The sequence below is a fragment of the Cinclus cinclus genome, chromosome 8, assembly GCF_963662255.1.
Source record: "Cinclus cinclus chromosome 8, bCinCin1.1, whole genome shotgun sequence".
In the NCBI taxonomy this organism is placed as follows: Eukaryota; Metazoa; Chordata; class Aves; order Passeriformes; family Cinclidae; genus Cinclus; species Cinclus cinclus.
This window is the reverse complement of record NC_085053.1, coordinates 26,180,789-26,199,298: the sequence shown is the minus strand read 5'-3', so window position 1 is coordinate 26,199,298 and position 18,510 is coordinate 26,180,789. Positions and strand designations below refer to the sequence as shown.

The 18,510-nt window shown below is 55.1% G+C and overlaps 1 protein-coding gene across 1 annotated transcript; it reads right to left on the bottom strand.

Annotated features, from left to right (window-relative positions):
• Positions 1-1,687: 1,687 nt before the first annotated feature.
• On the bottom strand, positions 1,688-16,181 carry ACOT11 (acyl-CoA thioesterase 11). Its single transcript, XM_062497348.1, has 17 exons — positions 16,147-16,181; positions 12,034-12,109; positions 10,348-10,546; positions 9,440-9,509; positions 6,408-6,468; positions 6,115-6,216; positions 5,750-5,885; positions 5,326-5,482; positions 4,856-4,975; positions 4,636-4,780; positions 3,709-3,764; positions 3,515-3,581; positions 3,346-3,429; positions 3,124-3,257; positions 2,696-2,827; positions 2,497-2,623; positions 1,688-2,408 (listed from the first exon to the last, which is right to left on the bottom strand). Exons 1-17 carry the CDS (start codon positions 16,167-16,169, stop codon positions 2,253-2,255), a joined length of 1,845 nt encoding a protein of 614 aa, XP_062353332.1. The 5' UTR covers positions 16,170-16,181; the 3' UTR covers positions 1,688-2,252.
• Positions 16,182-18,510: the final 2,329 nt, after the last annotated feature.

Genomic DNA, 18,510 nt, shown 5'->3' with positions numbered 1-18,510 from the left:
ATTCCCTGCATCATCCTGGCCAGGAAGGCAGTGATGGGCTCTGCCAGCAGCCAACACAGAGCCCTGCTGCTCCCAAGGTCCCAGATCTTCTCCAAATGATTCCTGCCTCCATGAAGGGATTAGCAGCCAAGAGCTCCAAGGTGTTTTCATGCTAAGAAGCTGCTGGTTAGAAGGTTACTCAGAGCAGGGAGGTAACTTCCTTTTTTTAAATAAAGGATTAAGAAAATTGGTAATTGATTGCTGAATTGATCCCAGAGCAGTGCATTTGGGGAGGGCAAAGAAAGGGCTCTGGGAAAGGCTGGTGAGGACAGTCAGCAGCAGGTCCCTCCTTCTCTGTGGGATGAGGCAGTGGAGATGGGTGTTCCCAGGATGCTCCAAGCTGCCCAGTCCTGCTGTCCATGCCCCCCCTGAGGGTCAGTAGATGCTGTAGGGCTGCAGTTTTCTTCCAGAAGCACAAAGCATGCTCTGCTGTGCCCTCAGGTCACTCCTGCTCCATCACCCTGCATCCCTGGGGACCCAGCCAGGATGGAGCCAGGGCTGAACAGGGCCTCCCAGCAAAAAAAAAAAAGCACAATACTTAAGGAGGAGAGGTCAGTTAAAGTTTAATGCTCAAGCAAATACATCATCCCCTCCACTTAATCAAGCAGCAGCAATTCCTAGTAGAAAGGATGGCTCTCATCCCAGTGATAAAAAGGCAGGATTGCTCTGAGTTTTGGGAGAAAAGAGGGCTCTAAAAAAATTGAATGTTTTGTACTACGTTCAGCCTAAGATGGCTTTATCCTCTGGAGGTCAGGGCACAGCCATGCCAGGCCTTGAACTGAGATGTTTATGATGGAAAATGTTGCAGAGATTAGGGGTTTATGGCCAAGGGCTGGGAGCCACTGACTGGTGGCCACAGGAGAGGGGCAGGAGCCCCTTCTCCTTATAAACTGTGTGGGGAATTTGGGTGGCAAAGGGACTGGCTGTTGCAGAAGGACAGCTGGGGTCATGGAAAAGACCCTGTGGTCATTTGTGTAACTCCATGGCCTCATCTCACCCCAAGTACAGCATCACCATCACTTGCTCATGGTTAAGCTCTACAAAATCCATCTTTAGTGTTAAGCACAGGGCTCTGCAGGCAGAGGCAAGGGCACAGCTGGCACCTCTAGAACCTGCTGTGCCCAAAACTCAGCATCCCTAAGGGCTTCCAGAGCTCACTCATATTCCAGCAGGCAGCAAGCCTTCCAGAAATCTCAATGCCACCATTGCCTCTGTCTGTGTGATCCAGAAAAGCCTGAGAAGGGGCTCTCCACAGGCCAGTGGCTGAGAGCAGATGTGCCCTGAGCTGTGACTGATGAGTAGCACTTCCACTGTCACCCCTGCTTCATTCTGTTGGCTTTCCCAGACTTAAGGGAACAAGGTTTGGCTCTGTCTTTTCCTTTTTCAGCACCTCTGAGGCAGTTTGAGGTTTACATCTCAAGGTGTTGCTGCACCCAGCAGAGGGGGACAAAGGAGGCTGACCCAGACATGATATCAACACCTTCAGGCAGTCCCCAAAAGCCATTTGCATGGAGTACCACCCCTTTCCTGCAGCACAGTCCTGCCTCAAAGGACCCCACTCCACCTGAGCCCCAGGTATGTTTGGAGCAGGGATCCTGCACCCACAACTCAGCACACAGCAAGCCCCTGGAGCAGACACTCACCCAGAGCACATATGGATGTTTTTCCTTTCAAAACACTTTTATTGCTGCTCCTTCCACAGCCCCATGGGGTGGCATTTCAGCCCAGGAGGAGCAGGGGCTGTTTGCCAGCTCTGGCCAGGAAAAGGAGCAGCACTGGGGAGAGTGGGATGTTCCACCAGCTACCCCTACACCAGGGAGGGGTACAGCACCTGCCCCACATCACTGCCCCCTCTCTCCTTTTGCTGCCTTAAAAAGAACCAGTTATGTCCCACCAAGAACTAGTAAAAAAAAAAAATCTGGTTTGGGAAGATTTTAGATCATACAAAGATTCAAGTAGCGTTAAGTGAACTAGAAAACCAAGTCCTGTACATCAGCTTATAAAACGTCTAAATAAAATTTAAAAAAAAGAAAGAAGAAAAGGTATGACACAACAGTGCAAGGGATGAGGTGGTACAGTAATGGCCCTCCACGCCAGCCCCTGGGACCAAAGCCCCCAGGGAGGCAGGGTCTGGGTGCCACCATCCCACATCCCCTTCACCACAGAAGTGTCCCCTCATCTGTCTGTCCATCTGTCAGCAGGGGGCCGTGTCTCTAGAAGTCCTGCAGCTGTGAGATCAGATCCTCCTTATTCTTCAGCAGGAACTTCTCACAGGCTTCAAAGGTGGAGCAGATGTCGGAGGACAGTCCCGCCACGTTGGTGGTGACGTAGTTGAGGTACCCCGGCATAGCCTGGTTGTAATAAGACACCTGCGAGGCACAGGACAAGGTCAGCAGGGGCACAGGGGAGGGAGGAGCCTCCTCCATGGGCTGTGGGAGCACAACCACAGCATCCCACCTTGCTCATCTCCTCTGACTCTGGCCAAATGCAGAACCCGGAGCACAGCGTCTCCCCACGCGTGAATTCGGCTCTGGCGGGGTGGGTGGGCAGCGTCACCGAGCGAAAGGCCACCACGTAGGGGTCCCTGAAGACGAGAGAGCCCGGTGAGCTGGCACAGCTTGGATGGCAGGGAGCAGGGACCAGGCTGGACACTCACCCCTTGCTGCAGGGTTTCCGCCGGGATGCCAGGATAACGAAGTCCTGCGGTTTGTTCTCGTTTCTGAGCTTCTGGCTCACCACGTGGTAGATCATGTCGTCGTCATCGACCTTCTGGACAAGCTCAGCACTCCTGTAAGGGAAGGGGAACGATTACAGAAACCCTGCTGTGCACCCTGATTCCGGGCCTTACATATTTATAGCCCACCACCAGACCCAAAATACTTTGGGGACTCCAAAATAGGTGCTTGCTCCAGCAAAGCGCAGCCATCAGCCCAGATAGCACCAGGACAGGGACACACAGAGACAGTGAGTGGTCTCTAAGAGCAAGCAAGGCACCACACTGGCTCCCAGGGAAGCCCAAAGGGAGGCTCAACCACAAGGGTTGAACCTGGAGGTGTGTTTTTTGGGAAGGCCTGCAGCACTTACACATAGTGGCTGTCCCACTCATGCCGGCGCCGCAGGTTGGAGAGCAGGGAGAAGGCTCGGCTGGCCGTGATGCAGACGGACATCTCGATACGGAAGGACAGGAACTTGTCCTCCTCCAGAGTGTACATCCGTACCTTGGGGAGCACAGGGCACGGCTGGGACTTGTTCCCACTGGGATTGCCCACGATTTGGGGCCGAGGGAGAAGGGACAGGGTTTAGTACCTTCTCCTTTTCTCTGGCGAGCACCCAGTTCGCTTTGGCCACGAGCATCTTCAGCGCAGAGACGTTGTTGTAGCTCAGATAAACCTGGGGCAGGGGCGGCACGTCAGGTGCAGGAGGGGGAGGAGGAGGAGGAGCAGGAAGCAGCAGCTCCCACGGGGGATCATCCTACCTTGTTGCTTTGGTCCCAGGGCACAGAGAGTGGCACCTCAGTCTGTTTGCAGGAGATGACGTATTTTCTGCAGCAAAGGAACAGTTTCCCTTATGAGGGGACACAAACCACCCCCAGACTGTCCCTGTACCCCAGTGCTGAGCCCCCCTTTCCTCCTTCCTCCATCCCCACATCCCACTCGTTTTTCAGCTCACCGATCCAGCCGAATTTTTTTTCTAGCACTGGCTTCTCTGTACCTCCTTTCTCCATCCTGATAAATGGGTAAAGGTAATTAAGTTAATAGGAAAAGGAGGATTTTAAAAAAAGCACATCTTTTTGGGAGTGGGTAAACATTCAGGAGGGAAGGGCTGGAAGGTGAAGCCCCCTTGCTTGCCAGTTGCCACCCTGGGCACACTGCAGTAATGGTCAGTGATTAATTGTGAGTTATTTCAGCATTGTCACCATGCTCTGATCAAGTGATGGGCATTGGCACATTAGGGAAAACCCTTGTTGTGGCTGCAAAGCTGCAAACAGCCCCTGAAACAAAGTGTACCCCAGCACCTGCAAATGTCCTCTCCTGGGGAAATAAACCCCCTCAAAAAGCAGCTTACTTTGAAGAAAGTGCTAGTGTAGTGTTTTAAAGTGGATGAGAGGAGGTTTCAGGGGGCCTGACTTTGGCCATGAGATGATCTCCATCACAGTGGGAGATCCTAATTTTAAGGCATCAAAAAAATCAGGGAGCTGGACAAGGATCAGCCCAAGAGAAGCTGAGGCACATGAGTGTTTGCTTTGCTGCTGTGCTCACGTGACAGATTTCCCTAAATATTTGGATCCCAGCAAATTACGGATTAGGATACTTTGAAAGGTAAAAAACAACCTCAACATTCCTTCCCCTACATTATAGAAAAGATGAGCTGGAATTTGCAGGCAATACTCTGTTAAGCCTTGCATGGCTAATACATCTCCATCTCTGCACAGGCAAGTGGTTTATTTTATTAGTTATACTGAGCAATCAATTTAATTCACTTGCTATCGAGCAATTTCATTTCCATCATCATACAACTGCATTTGTTTTGCTGAGTGGGATTCCCGGGGGTCCTGTGCTGCCAGGCTGGGGGGATGCCAGCCCTGCTCATCCTTACCCCTGGCTCGGGTGCCACCATGGGCAGCGTGCGGGGATGACCCTCCTGGTCCAGCACCACGAAGGTCATGAAGGCGCTGTTGATGTGCCTGCGACTGACGGACATCTCCTGGCCGTAAGCCTCGGCGCAGACGCCCACCTCCATGCTGCCAGAAACAGGGGATGAGGGAGCAGAGGGCTGTGGGGAGGGTGGGAAGGGGATCCCCACCCCCGGCACCCACCTGTTTTTGAAGGCGTTGTTGACGATGGCTTTGAGCACCAGGCGGTCTCCAACTTGTGATGGTCCCCGAAAGTGGAACATCTCGATGGCCCTCAGTGTGGGGTGGGCGTGGCACAGCCGGCTGTGGGGACAGGTGTTACACCCCTGGCTGTGGCCCCATGCCATGGTAGCCCCATACAGCCTCCCTGACCCATACAGAGACAAGGAGACCCCAAAAAGAGTCACCCCTGGATTCCAATGGCCAAAGTCAGCCATGAGAAAGAACAACGAGCCAGCTGCAATGAGTGCAAACCTGTCCCTGGGGTCCCTCAGCACCACACCTGTGGGACTCCCTGTGCAGTGTCACCCATGGGTGACTTGCTGGGAACCATCCCTCTGGAGGGTCCCTACACTCCAGCTGTGGCCAGACCCAGCCGCATGTGTCCCCTCCAGGCATGTCACTCCCTGACCCTGAACGCCTTGTCGGGTCACCTGGCTGCGATGGTGGCCACGTTCTCCATCCAGGCCATGATCTGCCCACCGAAGGTGTTGCCCTGGTGGTTGGCATGTGGAGGCAGCACCAGCTCCACACTCTCCACCCGCGTCCTTTCTGCCGGCACCGCCCCGCTGCCATCCCGCGTCTCCAGCTCTGCCACAGGGGGATAACAGTGTTGTATGGCCAGTGGCAGCCCTCTCCCCTTGTCCCTCCCCCCACATCTGCCTTCCCACTGCACCAACCCCCCATAAACCTTCAAGCCTGGGAGTCTGGGATGGTGGGGTTGATCCCTACCCTGCCATGGCCAGGGCATTCCCAAACTTCCATGTGGTGATCACCCCCAGCATCTTGCTGAGGACATGGGACGTCACCAGTGAGTGTCAGGGATATTTTGGGAGCCCGGGCTGCAGGGCATGGTACCAGTTTCCTGGGGGCTGCGGGTGAGAAGGTCCTTGAGGGTGTCCTTGTGCACCAGGCGCATGCGGCGGCGCTCGGCAGCGATGCTGTACTCGATCTTCTCCTCCTCTGTCTGCGGGGTCAGCGGCTCCAGCCTCACCTGCAAAGGGATGGAGCAGGCTGCAGTCCTGATGGGGACCAGCAGCAGCAGCTAGCAGGTGCTCTCCATGCCCAGAAAGCCACCCACCACGCATCCCCCAAGCGTGGGACAAGGGATCCCATGAACAGCAGCTGCCGTGACGGAAAGCTGAGCCCAGCCCAGAGGCCATTTCCTTACTGCCTCTGTGCAGCAGGTAACAGAGCCCTCCCAGACACCAGCCACTGCTCACCTTGCTGCCCAAGGGGCCCTGTGCCACGAAGGTGGCGTAGGCCTTGCAGATGCTGCAGTGCTTCCCGCTGCACAGGTCTTCGTAGCTCACCTGGATGCCCACCTGGGAGAGGGCACAACAGCCCTGAGAGCTGGCTCTGCTCCCCAGGGACCCACATCCCACCACACAGCTGTGGCCAGAACCAGCCAAAAACAGTGAATACAGGGGATTAAAGCTGGGAACTATGGGAGGATTTGGGGCTGGTGGGGACAGGCACACAGTGGGAGGGACAGGGGGCAGGGGCACACACCAACCTCCATGCTGGAGTTAAAGGCTCGATTCACTTTGGCTTTTATGTTCACAACTTGCCCAACACTGAAAAACAGGAAGAGAAAGAGTGTGGGGTTACTGGAGGACAACAGACACTGAGCGGCTCCCTCTGAGGTGCCACAGCATTCCAGCTCACTGGTAAGGCTGTGGTAAGGCTTCCTGGGACTGTGGGACATGCTAGATGGCCAGCAGGACACAGGGACAGTCAACCCCGAGATGTGAGAGCAGTGAGATGTCACCCTGGGCAGCTGTGTGCAAGTGGGTTGCCAGGTCTGGGGTGCTGCCAGGACACCCGAGGGGTGCAGAGGTGCCCAGGACTTACTTGGCACCCCCTCCCCATGGGGCATGCACATTCCTGCCAGAGGAAACAGCTCCTCCAGCATTGCATCCACTGTCCTGCACAAGTGGACCAGCCACGGGGTCTCCTCACAAGCAATGGATGGATACTTTGGGATGCTGGGAGATGGCAGGAGGCAGGGTCCAGCTAGGGGCATTTTGCACCATCTCTTAAAGGAAACATCTGCTGGCAGCAAACTGCTGCTCTCCTCTTTGCCTTCAGTAGGCTCCAGAGTACACACACAGACAACTCTGGCACGGCAGCCTGAGCTACTCCAGACTGGTACCCACGGAATGAGCAAATTTAACTTTTTAGTGACACTGACAGCAGCCTTTACCAAATACATTGTTAAATCAGGAATATTCCTCATTCCCCAAAAGAGGCCAGTGCCAGAAAACTCAGTGGAAAAATAAGCCCTGTAACCACCACTTCTTAAAACCAGAAGAGAGGGAGAGTCAGAGTGTGCTTTGACACCAGATTTTTCCCCGTGCCTTTACACGTGACTTCAGGCTACAAATGAGTTCTGTAAGTGACACACTCTGCATGCTGGCTCTGGCTGGAGCAGGAGTGGCATGAGCTGGTGCCTCTGGCTGTCCCCCAGCACGGACCCCGGGTTGGTGGCATGCCAAAACGTTAGCAGGGTTACGTGAGCAGCCTCTGTTCACATGCCATGCCACGTCAGTGGGGTTAAGGCTCCCAACTCACGGCAGCACTGTGCTAGGCTGGCTGCTCTAGGGCCAAACACGTCCGTACCCGACACCGCTCCTCCCGTCCCGCTGCCCAGCAGGGCTTACAGATGACTGGCTGGGGCAGAAAGAGAAAGCAAACGTGGGCAGAGGGTTAGAGGCGATGGAAGCAGCCAGATGGATGCTCTGGATGGGTTTGTGGAGAGGGGCATGCAAGGGCAAGGCAGACTGGCAGCCCCACATGTCTATATATAGCCCCAAAAGTACTTTATCTTCTCTGTCCTTATCAAACAGTAGAAGCCAGTGCCATAAATGCCACATGAAGCCCCACTCAAAGGCACGTGTGATCCTCCCCAGAGGCTGCACTTCCACACAGCAGGGCGGACGGACAATCTGCTGCGCAGCCAGTGAGTTTTAAGCCAGTGATAATTTGGGGTCTCCTCTGTGCCCTCAAGCACCTACAGCTCCTCCCTGCCTCTCCCCCACAGTGCAAGGGCAGCAGAAAGCACAAACAGCTGGGCAAGGAGATCTGACACAAAACTCCTCCACCTTCCAACAGTTTTGCAGGAAATCCTTGCCAGGCCTCTTGCTCGGAGCCTTAAGCTGGACCACAGCAAGTGGGATCTGAGCCAGGAGCAGCACAGATTCCCTGCCCCTTGGAGCAGTGCCCAGCTCACCCCTGAGGAGGAACAAATGCTTTGCAGGGCTTGATGTAATGCTGTGCAGTGGCCTTGGGTCTGCTCTTCCCTGCTCCTGAAACCCAGGAGAGCTGGGAGAAGTAACCCAGGAAAAGCTGATCCAGAAGCAGGATATCAGCCCCAATGGTGCCACCTCTGCACCATGGCTGCACCACATTCCCACACTGTGGATGTGCCATGGAGCTGAGCCCCAGGGTGATGGGCACCTCACGTCAGAGGGCTAAAGTGTGAGTTCAGCATTTCCTGGGAATGACAGTAAAACACAAGAGTGAGTCAGACTTGTCAGTGCCAAACAAACCAGCTGACAGCCAGGGACCCCAGTGCCAGCCCTGGGTACCCACACTGGTGTCTGTCCCAGCAGGCAGACCTGCACATCTGGGAGTGGCTGCACAGTATGGATCCTCTACTGCATGGATCCCATATGGCAAGGCAGGAACTGCTGGGCAGCATGGATCCCATATTACAAAGATCCTATATCACATGGCAAACCCCCAGGGAGCCCCCTGGAATGGTACCCAGGTGGGAACAGACAGGCACAGAAGGTGTGGGGGCTCTGAGAGATGAGTAAAGGTGGGTGGCAGTACCTGGGCTTACTGCGGGTACAAAAGGAGGAGACTACTTCGGGAATGCTGGGTGGCAATGGTCTCAATACTGGGAGCCTGTGGAGAATGAGGGCAGAACCTTGGAAGGGTTTTTGACCCCTCTGGTCACACCCTCAGCTCAGGAGAAACTTTGTCTCTTGAAACACAACATCCCAAAGGCTGGGTGAATCAGAGGGGGCACCTCTGTGGGGCAGCACCAGGGGATGCCAGGACCAGCCTGGGATGGAATTTTGACCAGGCAATGCCCAGCCTGCTGCATCTCACAAAGCTGGGAGTCCCCATGTCCCGCAGCACCCGCTGTGGGGGTGAGCCCCACTGCGCCTCAGCCACCTACACGGCTGCTCCAGAGGCACGATTTGCAAGATTTGAGTTTTCCAGAGCACTAAATCAGAGCTGTTTCCTGAACAAAGCCAGGGAGGAGCTGGTGTTGGGGGAAATACCGGGAAGCCAATGTAGCAGGAGCTCCCCAGGCGACCAGAGAGTGGATAAATCAGAGCAGACAGTCCATCCGCAGCCCTGCAGCACAGACCGAGCCTCAGCCCCTGGCTGCCCTGTGAGCCTGGCACTGCCACCACACCTCCTCCTCTCCCAGGAGCACTGCTCCCTGCTCCAGCTCCTGTCCACGTTGCAGCTGGCAGATGGGAAAAACCCCTGTGTTCCCCTGCGCATGCCCTGCCGGTGGGGAGTATTTACCTAATGGTGTGCTCAAAATAGATATCATCCATGGAAGCTGTGACGCACGGGCAGCCAGCGTGTCTCTCGGCTGGAAAGGAAAAACAAACTGCATCAGCAACCTGCAGCAACGTGCTGAGGGTGCGAGGGGCACGAGGGCTGCTCTGCCCCAGGCTGGTGACACTGGTGATACCCAGCCAGCGTCCCTTTGCCTGCTGATCCCTGTTGCTGTGCTTGCAGTGGACCAGAGTGGGATTTGGGGTTTCTCCTCCCACAGCATTGTGGGTTTGTAGATGTTTCACATTTTGGAGGGTGCGTTTGGTACTTGCTTTCCTTCCATGAGTTTGCAGCTGTGGAGATGCACCAGCAGCTGATTCTATCTCCCCACAGACAGCAAATATTTCAAAGCCACTCTGCTGGTGTGGCTTTCTCTTGGGACTCCAGGAACCCCAGGCTGCAAAACTGCTCTGGAAACCTCATACAACTGCAGAATTGCACCCGTTTCCCTGTCATAACCTCCCCATGCTTGGCTGAGCTGGTGAGATTCATTGCTTCCTGCTGAGTGGAAGAGCTCAGCCCACTCCAGCTGCTGCTGGATGCCAGGGGTGCCACCAGCCTGGTCTCCCCATGCCCTGCACACCAGGCAAGGAAAAGTGAAGCATTATAGACAAACCAGGCACAGATTTTGATCTGCCCCCAAGCCAGCATGCATGCTGCAGTGCACGTCTCCTCCCCTTCTTGTCCTGCTCCTGTTTGCTCTCTAATTACTCAGCAAAATGGCATGACGTGGGTCCCCAGCTGGCGTCACTCCGAGGCACGGTGCTGGACTGCCAGGGATGCTGCCAATAAGCTGGCTCCTGTGGATCCTGCCTGGTGCCTTCCCTGGCAGCCCAGCAGGATGAGGGCTCCAGAGGGACAGGATGGCTTACCGGAGAGGCAGGCGGCCGTGTCGATCCACTTGAGCAGCTGGCCAGTGCTGAGCTCGCCGCGGTGGTTGGTGTGGCAGGGCAGCACCAGCTGGCTCATCTGCACCTCGGTGGGGTTGCAGGCAGGCGAGGGGCTCGCCATGGCCCCCGGCGCCTCCTCCCGCTCCCCTGGCTCCCTGGCACGTGGTGGAGAGGTCGAGCCCTGTGGGGTACAAAAGCTCCATTTTACCCAAATGGAAAGCAAATCCCCTGAGAGAACAGTGATCCATGAAGACACAGACTCAGGAGAAGCCCAGCCCTGCACAACCCTGGACACCACCAAACCCACCCAGCCCTTGCCAAAGACAAGGTGCCGGCAGCCAAAAGGGGAAACAAAATCCTTCTAAAAAAATACTCCATGGATGATTACTTCAGGTTTTCAGGCCATTTATCACCTAACCCCACTGCTCCCTCCCAAACACCACGGAAAACCCCTCCCAAAGTTAATCGCTCTTCTGGGAAGGATTTTTTCTCCCTGACAGCTTCATTTTTAGAGCGCTGAAGCACAGGGTGGGTTTGCTCTCTCGGAGCTGGACAGGACTCCACACCTTCCAGCAACATCCTCCCTTCACCAAAGGAAGAGCTGGAAGCTATGTGGTACAAGCAGCAGAGGAGGAGCATCCTCATTTTGGGGTTGTTTGGGCAGTAAAATAAGTTCCTTGCTGATTTGTCCATTTGCTGGGCACAGAGCAGCTCCCCTGGCAGCCCGGTGGGAAGCAGGGTGGGAGAGAGAGGAGGTGTGGTGGTGCTGTCAGGGAAAATAGCTGATGAGAGATGTCAAGTGAGTCGTGTTACACAAGGGATGAACTCAGTTAGCCTGGTGAGTAACTGAGGAGACACGAGGAGCTGTCTGGGCTTCGTCACAGCCCTTCCTTCCGCTTTCTGCTCCCGCTGCAGCTCCTGCGCTCAGCACTTGTTGCGCGAGTCCCGCTGCAGCAGCTTCCCTGCCCTCTGCTTTGACCGGATTCTTTCAAAGATGGGTTTGTGCTGAAAATGAAGCTTTCCCAATTGCCCTGAGCTCACTGCCTCTCAGAATAGCATTTTTCTCCAGCGGGTCTAACCTCTGTTTCCATAGCTACTGGTACACGACATCCCGGGAACGGCACCAACCTCGCCTCAGCAGAGACGGCAGCGAGCGCACCGAGCCCAGCCGATGGCAAAGGTGCCACCAGCCCACAGTGACACCGACCCCCGGCCACCAGAGCCCTCCAGAAACCTCCAAACCCCTCTGTGAACCTCCCGGGCTGCTTCCCAGCAGGCAGAGGCGCCTACACGAGTACCACAGAGCTATTTTGGGAAGCCGGCAGGCTCTGGGGTATGAGCCAGCAATGCAAAGAGCTCCAAAGCCGCCTGCTGCAGAGTGAGCAGACAGCCTGGCCCGAGGTCCCGCCGGTCATTTTCCCAGCGTTTGACAGTTCTGGATTTTAGGGAAGAAGCTGCTAGCCATGGGAAGAGCCCTGGCCCTGCGGTAGCCAGCATGAGGCTGGGGATGCTGATGGGGAGGGAATGTGTCGGGAGAGGATGCAGCCAGGACTGGTGCAGGGCTGGGAGCAGCTCCTGGCACAGACTGGCATCTGCCTGGCACAGCCTGGGTTAGTAGCCGGTGGCACAACGGGGATCCACGGGTTAGTTGCACGGCACGGGGGGTACCTGGAGGCCATTGCAACAGAAGCTTAAGATGTCTTCAGGGACTATAATATTCCCCTTGACCATTTTTAAGAGACACCTGTAAAGGAGAAGAGTGGCTCTGGTTACGGAAGCACAGGCAGAGACAGGGGTTGGCTGTTTCCCAGCAGGAACAAGGCAGCGTTTGTGGCAGATTGCCACATCCTGTCCCCACAGCCCATGCTGACATCCCTCCCCACACCACTGACCCCTCACCAGCACCTATCAGGATCTTGTCAGAACTGAAACAGAGAAGGGCAAACCTGGGGCAGGTGCCTGCCATTCCATGGGGGTCAGGTCCCACGCTCACCAGCCTGGGTGAAAGAGTCCCAGCTATTTTGGGGAGCTGGACCAAGCACACGTTGCAGGGCTGTGGCCAACCCCTCAGTCAGTGACGCAGTCAGTGCTTCCCGTGTTGCTACATGTGACACAGGACTGTGCCTTGAAGCTCCCCTGGCCGGAGCGGTGACACCGCTGCAGTCACAAGACAGCCAGGGGCATATTTTTGGCAGCAGGCAGGGCTGAAGCTTCCATGGGTGGTACTGGGGGCAGCAAATGGGAAGCACCTGACTCCAGCAATGCTTCTGTGTCCTGCTCCAGCCCTTCTGCCGTCAAAGCCCTGGTATTCCACAAGGGCATCGTGTGTCCTTGGGTGCCTGCAGGCTGTGTCCCAGCTGGACATTGTGGTGGGTTGCAAGGAAAAGCAGTGTGGGAGCTGCAGCAAAAACAAGAGGCTTCATATTCACAGTTTGCTTTTAAACACAACACTGCCAGGCCCTTGGCATACCCTCAGCTTCCCAGCACACATCCCTCTCCCATGCAAGTAAATCCAGGCTGCTGGAGACAGCAGCTCTTTTCCCAATGTATGTGATTAAAAAAGTGGAAGCTGTATATATGCTTGCTGCACCATCAGGAGTTGGGGTATCACACAGAGTGCACCCAACGTGGTCAGCACAAAACAAAACACAAACAGCACCGCTGAGCCTCTCGCAGCCTCCCACCCCTGCCCCAGCAGCAGCAGGTTTTGCTTTCCCCAACCCCATGACTTATTCCCTAGCCCCATGACCTCTCCAGGCTTGTTATTGAGGTTTGGGAGTTTCCTGATGGCTCACCTGCCCTTGCAAGACCCTGGTGCAAGAGTTACTCTCCTGTTTAACAAGATGGATTTCTGCCCAAGTGCAGACACAAGGCGGTGGTGGTGGCTGGGGGTGGTCCTGTTCCACCCCGCAGCCCCAGCCAACAGCACCAGAGGGACATTTCTTGGAAACCCAAACCTGCTGCTGGCTCTGCAATCGTGTCACCTTGTCCCCTGGGTTGCATTAGCAGGAGGGGGAAAAATACCCAGAGCTGTCTGCTTTGCATCATCCCCCTGCTATTTCCCAGGCAGCCCCAGCCCACACTCGCTCCCTGGGGAAGGGGAGCGCCCCGGCCGCGCTCCAGAGGCCCGGAACCATCCAGCTGCTGGGTATTTATGGAGTATTTGTTATCGAAACCAAGCGAGCAAGTGTCTGTCCTCATTAGAATCTTCAGCCTCACTCAACTGTCACATTTTTAAAGCTGTTGACTGATGCAGCCCTCAGGTCACCATGGCAACGGGATGCAGTACCCAGGCAATGATGCTCTTACTCTGTCACCCCTCGAGTGACCCACTTCTACCCAAAAAAAAAAAAAAAAAGTTTGCATTAGAGAAAAAAAACCCTTCCAGCAGAATATTTTCCTTGCCTCCTGCAACGCTCACTTCCTGTGCTGCTGAAGAGCTCACAGAGCAAACCAGAGAAGGCACAGAGAAGGAAATGCACCAACAACCCTGCAAATACTGGGGAGAGGGACCCCACAGCACCCCTATACCCTGGCAGAGGGGTGTCCCACAGCTCCAAAACACCCACAAGCTTCAGGGAAGGTTTCCTCTGTGAAATTCAGTGCTGGCCTCTTCAGAAATCACCAGGGGACCACCACTGCTCATAAACCTCCATTGCAAGCCCTCGTGGGTGCTGTAGCTCCCCAGGATGATGCTGGGCAGAGATGCAGGAGAACAGTTGTTCCCTCAAATCCTTGAGCCCACTGAAAGCAGGGTGTTTGCTTCAGCCACTCCCAAGACAGTGGATGAGAGGGAGAGATAAGGGTGAAACTGGGGTAGGGGTCCCAAGTACTGGTATTTGGGGTCGGTCTGAGCAAAGCAGGGCAGCCTCACACCTTGAGCCACCCCCACCTGCCCTCAGAGCTCTCTCACCAACCCACTGACACCTCTCAAATACCTAATCCCCATTTTCCCTCACCTGGCTCTGTCTCCTACCCCCACCCCAGCCCCTCAGCGTAATCTTGCCCCTCTCTGGAAATATTTAAAGAAAAAAAGGGGGGAGATGGTAGGGAAGGAAGCGGCGACAATGAAGTTCTCATGGCAGATTATTGGTGTATAATTGAGCAATATCCATGGTAACAAGCAAATCTGCACGCGTTAAAAAATTAACCTGACCTACTTTGGGAAATTCTGCCATCTTGACAGGGCAGTGAGGGCTGTCCATCCCCCGAGACCCGGCCTGCCAGCCCCACTGCCAGCAGCACCAAAGCCCTGCTGCAAGTGCCACTGGAGGTGTCCAGCACAGCTCAGCCTCATCACCCCATGCACATCAGGATGGAGCAGGGTCCTCAGCAAGAGAGCTGCTGCTCAGGATGTGGCCCCACTGGGACAAGAGGGACTGAATTGCTAGGTCACAGCAAGGTAAGGAAATACAACAGCTCCCTGCAGCGGGTCGCAGTGGGACCTCAGGAGGGTGGCCAGCCCACAAGAAAGGCCAGGACACGCTGCAAGTGGTATTTTTGGGACCACACATCACGTTTCCTTAGAGTTTATGGAGCAAAGTCAAGGCATGAAAATGCAAACCAAGGGTCAAAGGCAAGAGTGAGACGCAGGACGACTCCTCTTAAAAGGGGCTGATGGTCTTCCAGCCATCACCCATGGGAAAGCTTCAGGGTGAGCACAGCGAGGACACCTCCAGCTCCGTCACATCCCTCTCCACCACAGGGTGAAGCATCCCCAGCCCTGTCCATGCCCACAGCCCCATCCATACCCCTGCACGAGTGCTCTTTGCAGCTCCCATGAGGCTCCCGGGAAGGCTGGTGCCGATTTGCTGGCACAGGGGCGAAGTTCCCCAGGAAGTGTCCCAGAGGACAAAGGTCTGGCTCCAGTGCAGGGGGAGAACAGAGCCATATGTCACCTCGGTGCAGCTGCAAACACCGCCAGGCCCAAAATTCACACGCATGGGGACACCAACAGCACCGCCCAGCCCAGGCACCTTTGCCCTGCCACCCACGGTGTTCCCAGGGAGGAGACTGCCATAACATCAACACAACCATATTTCAGACCACCAAGCAGGAAACCACCATAGTGGAGACCAAGCTGGTGCAAAAGTCTATACCCTGGTGGTCTTAACTCTGGTCTCCACAATGGGGGTCACCATGGTTGAGACCACTGGAGCGGAAAACACAGATGAACAGCATGGTGATGTGGTGGTCCTCACCATGGTAGTCACTATGGCCAAGACCACCTCATTTGAGGCTACTGGGGTGGAGACCACCCTGGCATTGGTGCCACCCACACTGCCTCTGCCAGCGCCAGCACATCCCTCTGCCCTCCCCATGCCGACACCATTCCCAGCAGCCCTGTGCCCGTGCTTCCCATATACCTGCCCCTATTTTTAAAGTGAAAAGAAGCTGATTCAAGCCAAAGCCCTCAGCACTCCTCCTGTCACACCCAGAAAGTCCTGGGAGGGTTTATATTCCCAGCTCTTGCCCGCTGTCCCTGCTGCAGCCGGAGGATGCCACGTCCCCATGGACAAGTCGCCAGTGCCGACCACGATGGAGCAGCAGCACAGCTCGCTGCAAACCCCAAATGCAAGAACACATCACCCGGGTGAGCAGGGGGTCACAAGGGCCTTTCACCCCACATCTTCCCCCTGGAAGAGCCGCCCAGCGCCCATGCAAGCCAGGACAAGCCGCCGCTCCACCGCCGGGAGTGGAAGTATGCACAGCAGCTCCCGCTCACCCAGCCCTGGGGTTCCCCCCTCGTCCCCATCGTGCCCAGCTCCCCCCAACCCTCACCTCAGCCAGAAGAAGCTGAGCATTTGCGGGAGGTGTTGAGGCGACGGCTGGCTCGGAGGAGAAGCGTCCGGACACCTGCGGGCGCGGGCGTCGAGGCCAGGCTGGCTCGGAGCCCTGGGACGGGGCCAGCGCACACCCCCTCCCGCTTCCTTAAATACGGTCATGCATAACTTTTCTTAAGGTAGCGCTTGGCAGATCTGCGCTCGCCTGGAAAATGGCCGGCGCTCGGGAGGCTGGCTGTGGATGCAGGAGGGAATGTGTCGGGCTGGCTGCGGAGCCAGGGAGAGCGGCGGGAGGCACGGGAGCGCTGCCAGCAGCTCTGCGGAGCGGGATGCTGCTGCATCCTTCAGCCCTCTCCAGGGAGCAGCTCCTGAGGTGGGGTTCCCCTCCCCAGCCCACTCATCATCCTCTTCTCCCCTCCATCATCTCAGCAGGGGGCACTCAGTTAAACTCACCTGAAAATACCAGTATTTTCCCCAGATCCGCCGGTGCCGACACCAAGCTCACTATTGTCCAGAAAAGCCTCGGCAAACTTCTCCAGTCCCATCCACACAGCTGCTCCCGGGCCCTGCTGCTTCTGAAACGGCTTGACAGGGCTTGTCACAAAATCCTTTTTAGTTTTTAATTTTTTTAACAAGGAAATAAAACGCAAATTGCTATGTCACCCCATTAATCACTATTGGGTGTAGTTGTATTTGATTTACACACTTTTACAAGTGAATCTTGGTAATCAGCCTACAAGAGTTTGATCAAAGCTCTTGGCAGCCACTGGCAACACAAGTATTGTCACTGAAAAGCCAGCAGAGAAATAATTAATCTATTTCAACAGGAAATATGGCCCCACTCTTTTTTTTTTTTTTTTTTTCATAAAGAAGAATAACAAAGCACTGATACAGGGCAAAAGCTCCTGCCTCAGCCACCTAAATTTTAGGCTGGTTGTCAAAAATGTTCATCATAAACCCTAGACCCAGGCAGAGGGGAGGTAGAACACCTGGATAGGCAGGGATGGAGGTGGGGCCCAGCTCAGGGTGATGACGCCCTGAGGGGGTTTGGAGCCTTTGGGGGATGGAGGAAGCAGCATTGCACCAGGTGATTGATCCGATTATGGTGATGGAGATTCTCTCTGGAAGAAGATTGTTGCCTGAGGACTTTAACCCCACTGAGCATTCACTGCTCAGCTACTTGGATAAAATCTGCATTCTTCATTCCAAGAGCAGGAACAGAAGCCTTTCCACCCTGCACAAACCCTTCCATGTCTCTGAGGCGCCTTTGCACTCCCAGATGCGATTAAATTCCATCATCTCAGAAAAAAAAAAAACATTTCCTTTAAAGCATTCTCTTTTGGGACAGCAAATAAGATATTTCTCACCAGGATGGTTTTCTACCCACTTGCCCTGCAAACCAGATCACAGCGAGCATCCTCCAGAACATCTCCCCACCTTTAGCACGGAGGTCCCTGGCCAGGGAGCTCTTCAGGGATCTCTCCCTCCCTCCTTAGGACTGTTTGTTTCTGCAGCCAGAGATTAGGATCAAAAGGTTCGTTCCGTGAAGGGAAAACGATTCTTCCCACTTATCAGAGTCAGAGGGAACAGCACAATTAGAAACACTTCAGATGCTTGACCCACGCTCGAGCCTCCAAACAAAAGTTGCAAGGAGAGGGTTGATGTTTTCCAGGACAAATTAGCATAATGTTGTAATTCCCGAGCTCTCGGGCTGCCTGCATCCCTTCGCCCCGACCGCCCAGCGAGCGCACGCCGGCACCAGCTCCCTCCTTCTGATCCATCACCATATGCCCGTCTTTTACAGTTCTTTGGTGCGTGATGCTCAGAGAGTGGATAATTAGCTAAATGAATTAATTGACATTCATACTTGTAATTAGCAAACGGTTACAAGCAGCTATTCTCCTTGGGACAGCTAAAATTTCTCAGGGATTGGTGTTAAAATACTGGAAAATCGTTCGGGGTAAATAACGAGGGCCGTGAGTGCTGATGGCGCCCGGGTTCTGCCTGGGCTGCAAGAGGCGCCGCACGGCAAACAAGCCCGTGCAAAAGCAGAGCAGGCTGTGGAACGTGTTGGATATGCCGCTGCTGTTCGGGAGGAGGAGAACTTTGCAGCTTCGGGAGAAATCCGGGCCAGATGGGCGGCCTCCAGCCGGCGGCTCCCACCAGCTCCCGGCTAACCCTTTCCACTCCCACCCACCGGAGAGTTCGCAGCGAGGCCCCGGCAGCGGAGGCTGCTCATGCAAAGCAATGGGAATTGGATGTCGTGAGTGTTAATTAAATCATTAATTACTGCTGAGCGGAGAAAAAAAAAATGACCTATTGGTTTTATCGCTTCTTGGAGTATTTGGGAGGATGATTTGCT

Bases quoted from the DNA above. Each gene is read 5' to 3' on its own strand.
- ACOT11 (XM_062497348.1), bottom strand. From the start codon at position 16,169: ATGCTCAGCTTCTTCTGGCTGAG. The intron at 4,976-5,325 runs GTGACCCGACAA...CTGTCCCCACAG, and splicing joins GTGGCCACCATCGCAGCCAG to CCGGCTGTGCCACGCCCACC. The intron at 3,430-3,514 runs GTAGGATGATCC...CCCCTGCCCCAG, and splicing joins CCTGGGACCAAAGCAACAAG to GTTTATCTGAGCTACAACAA.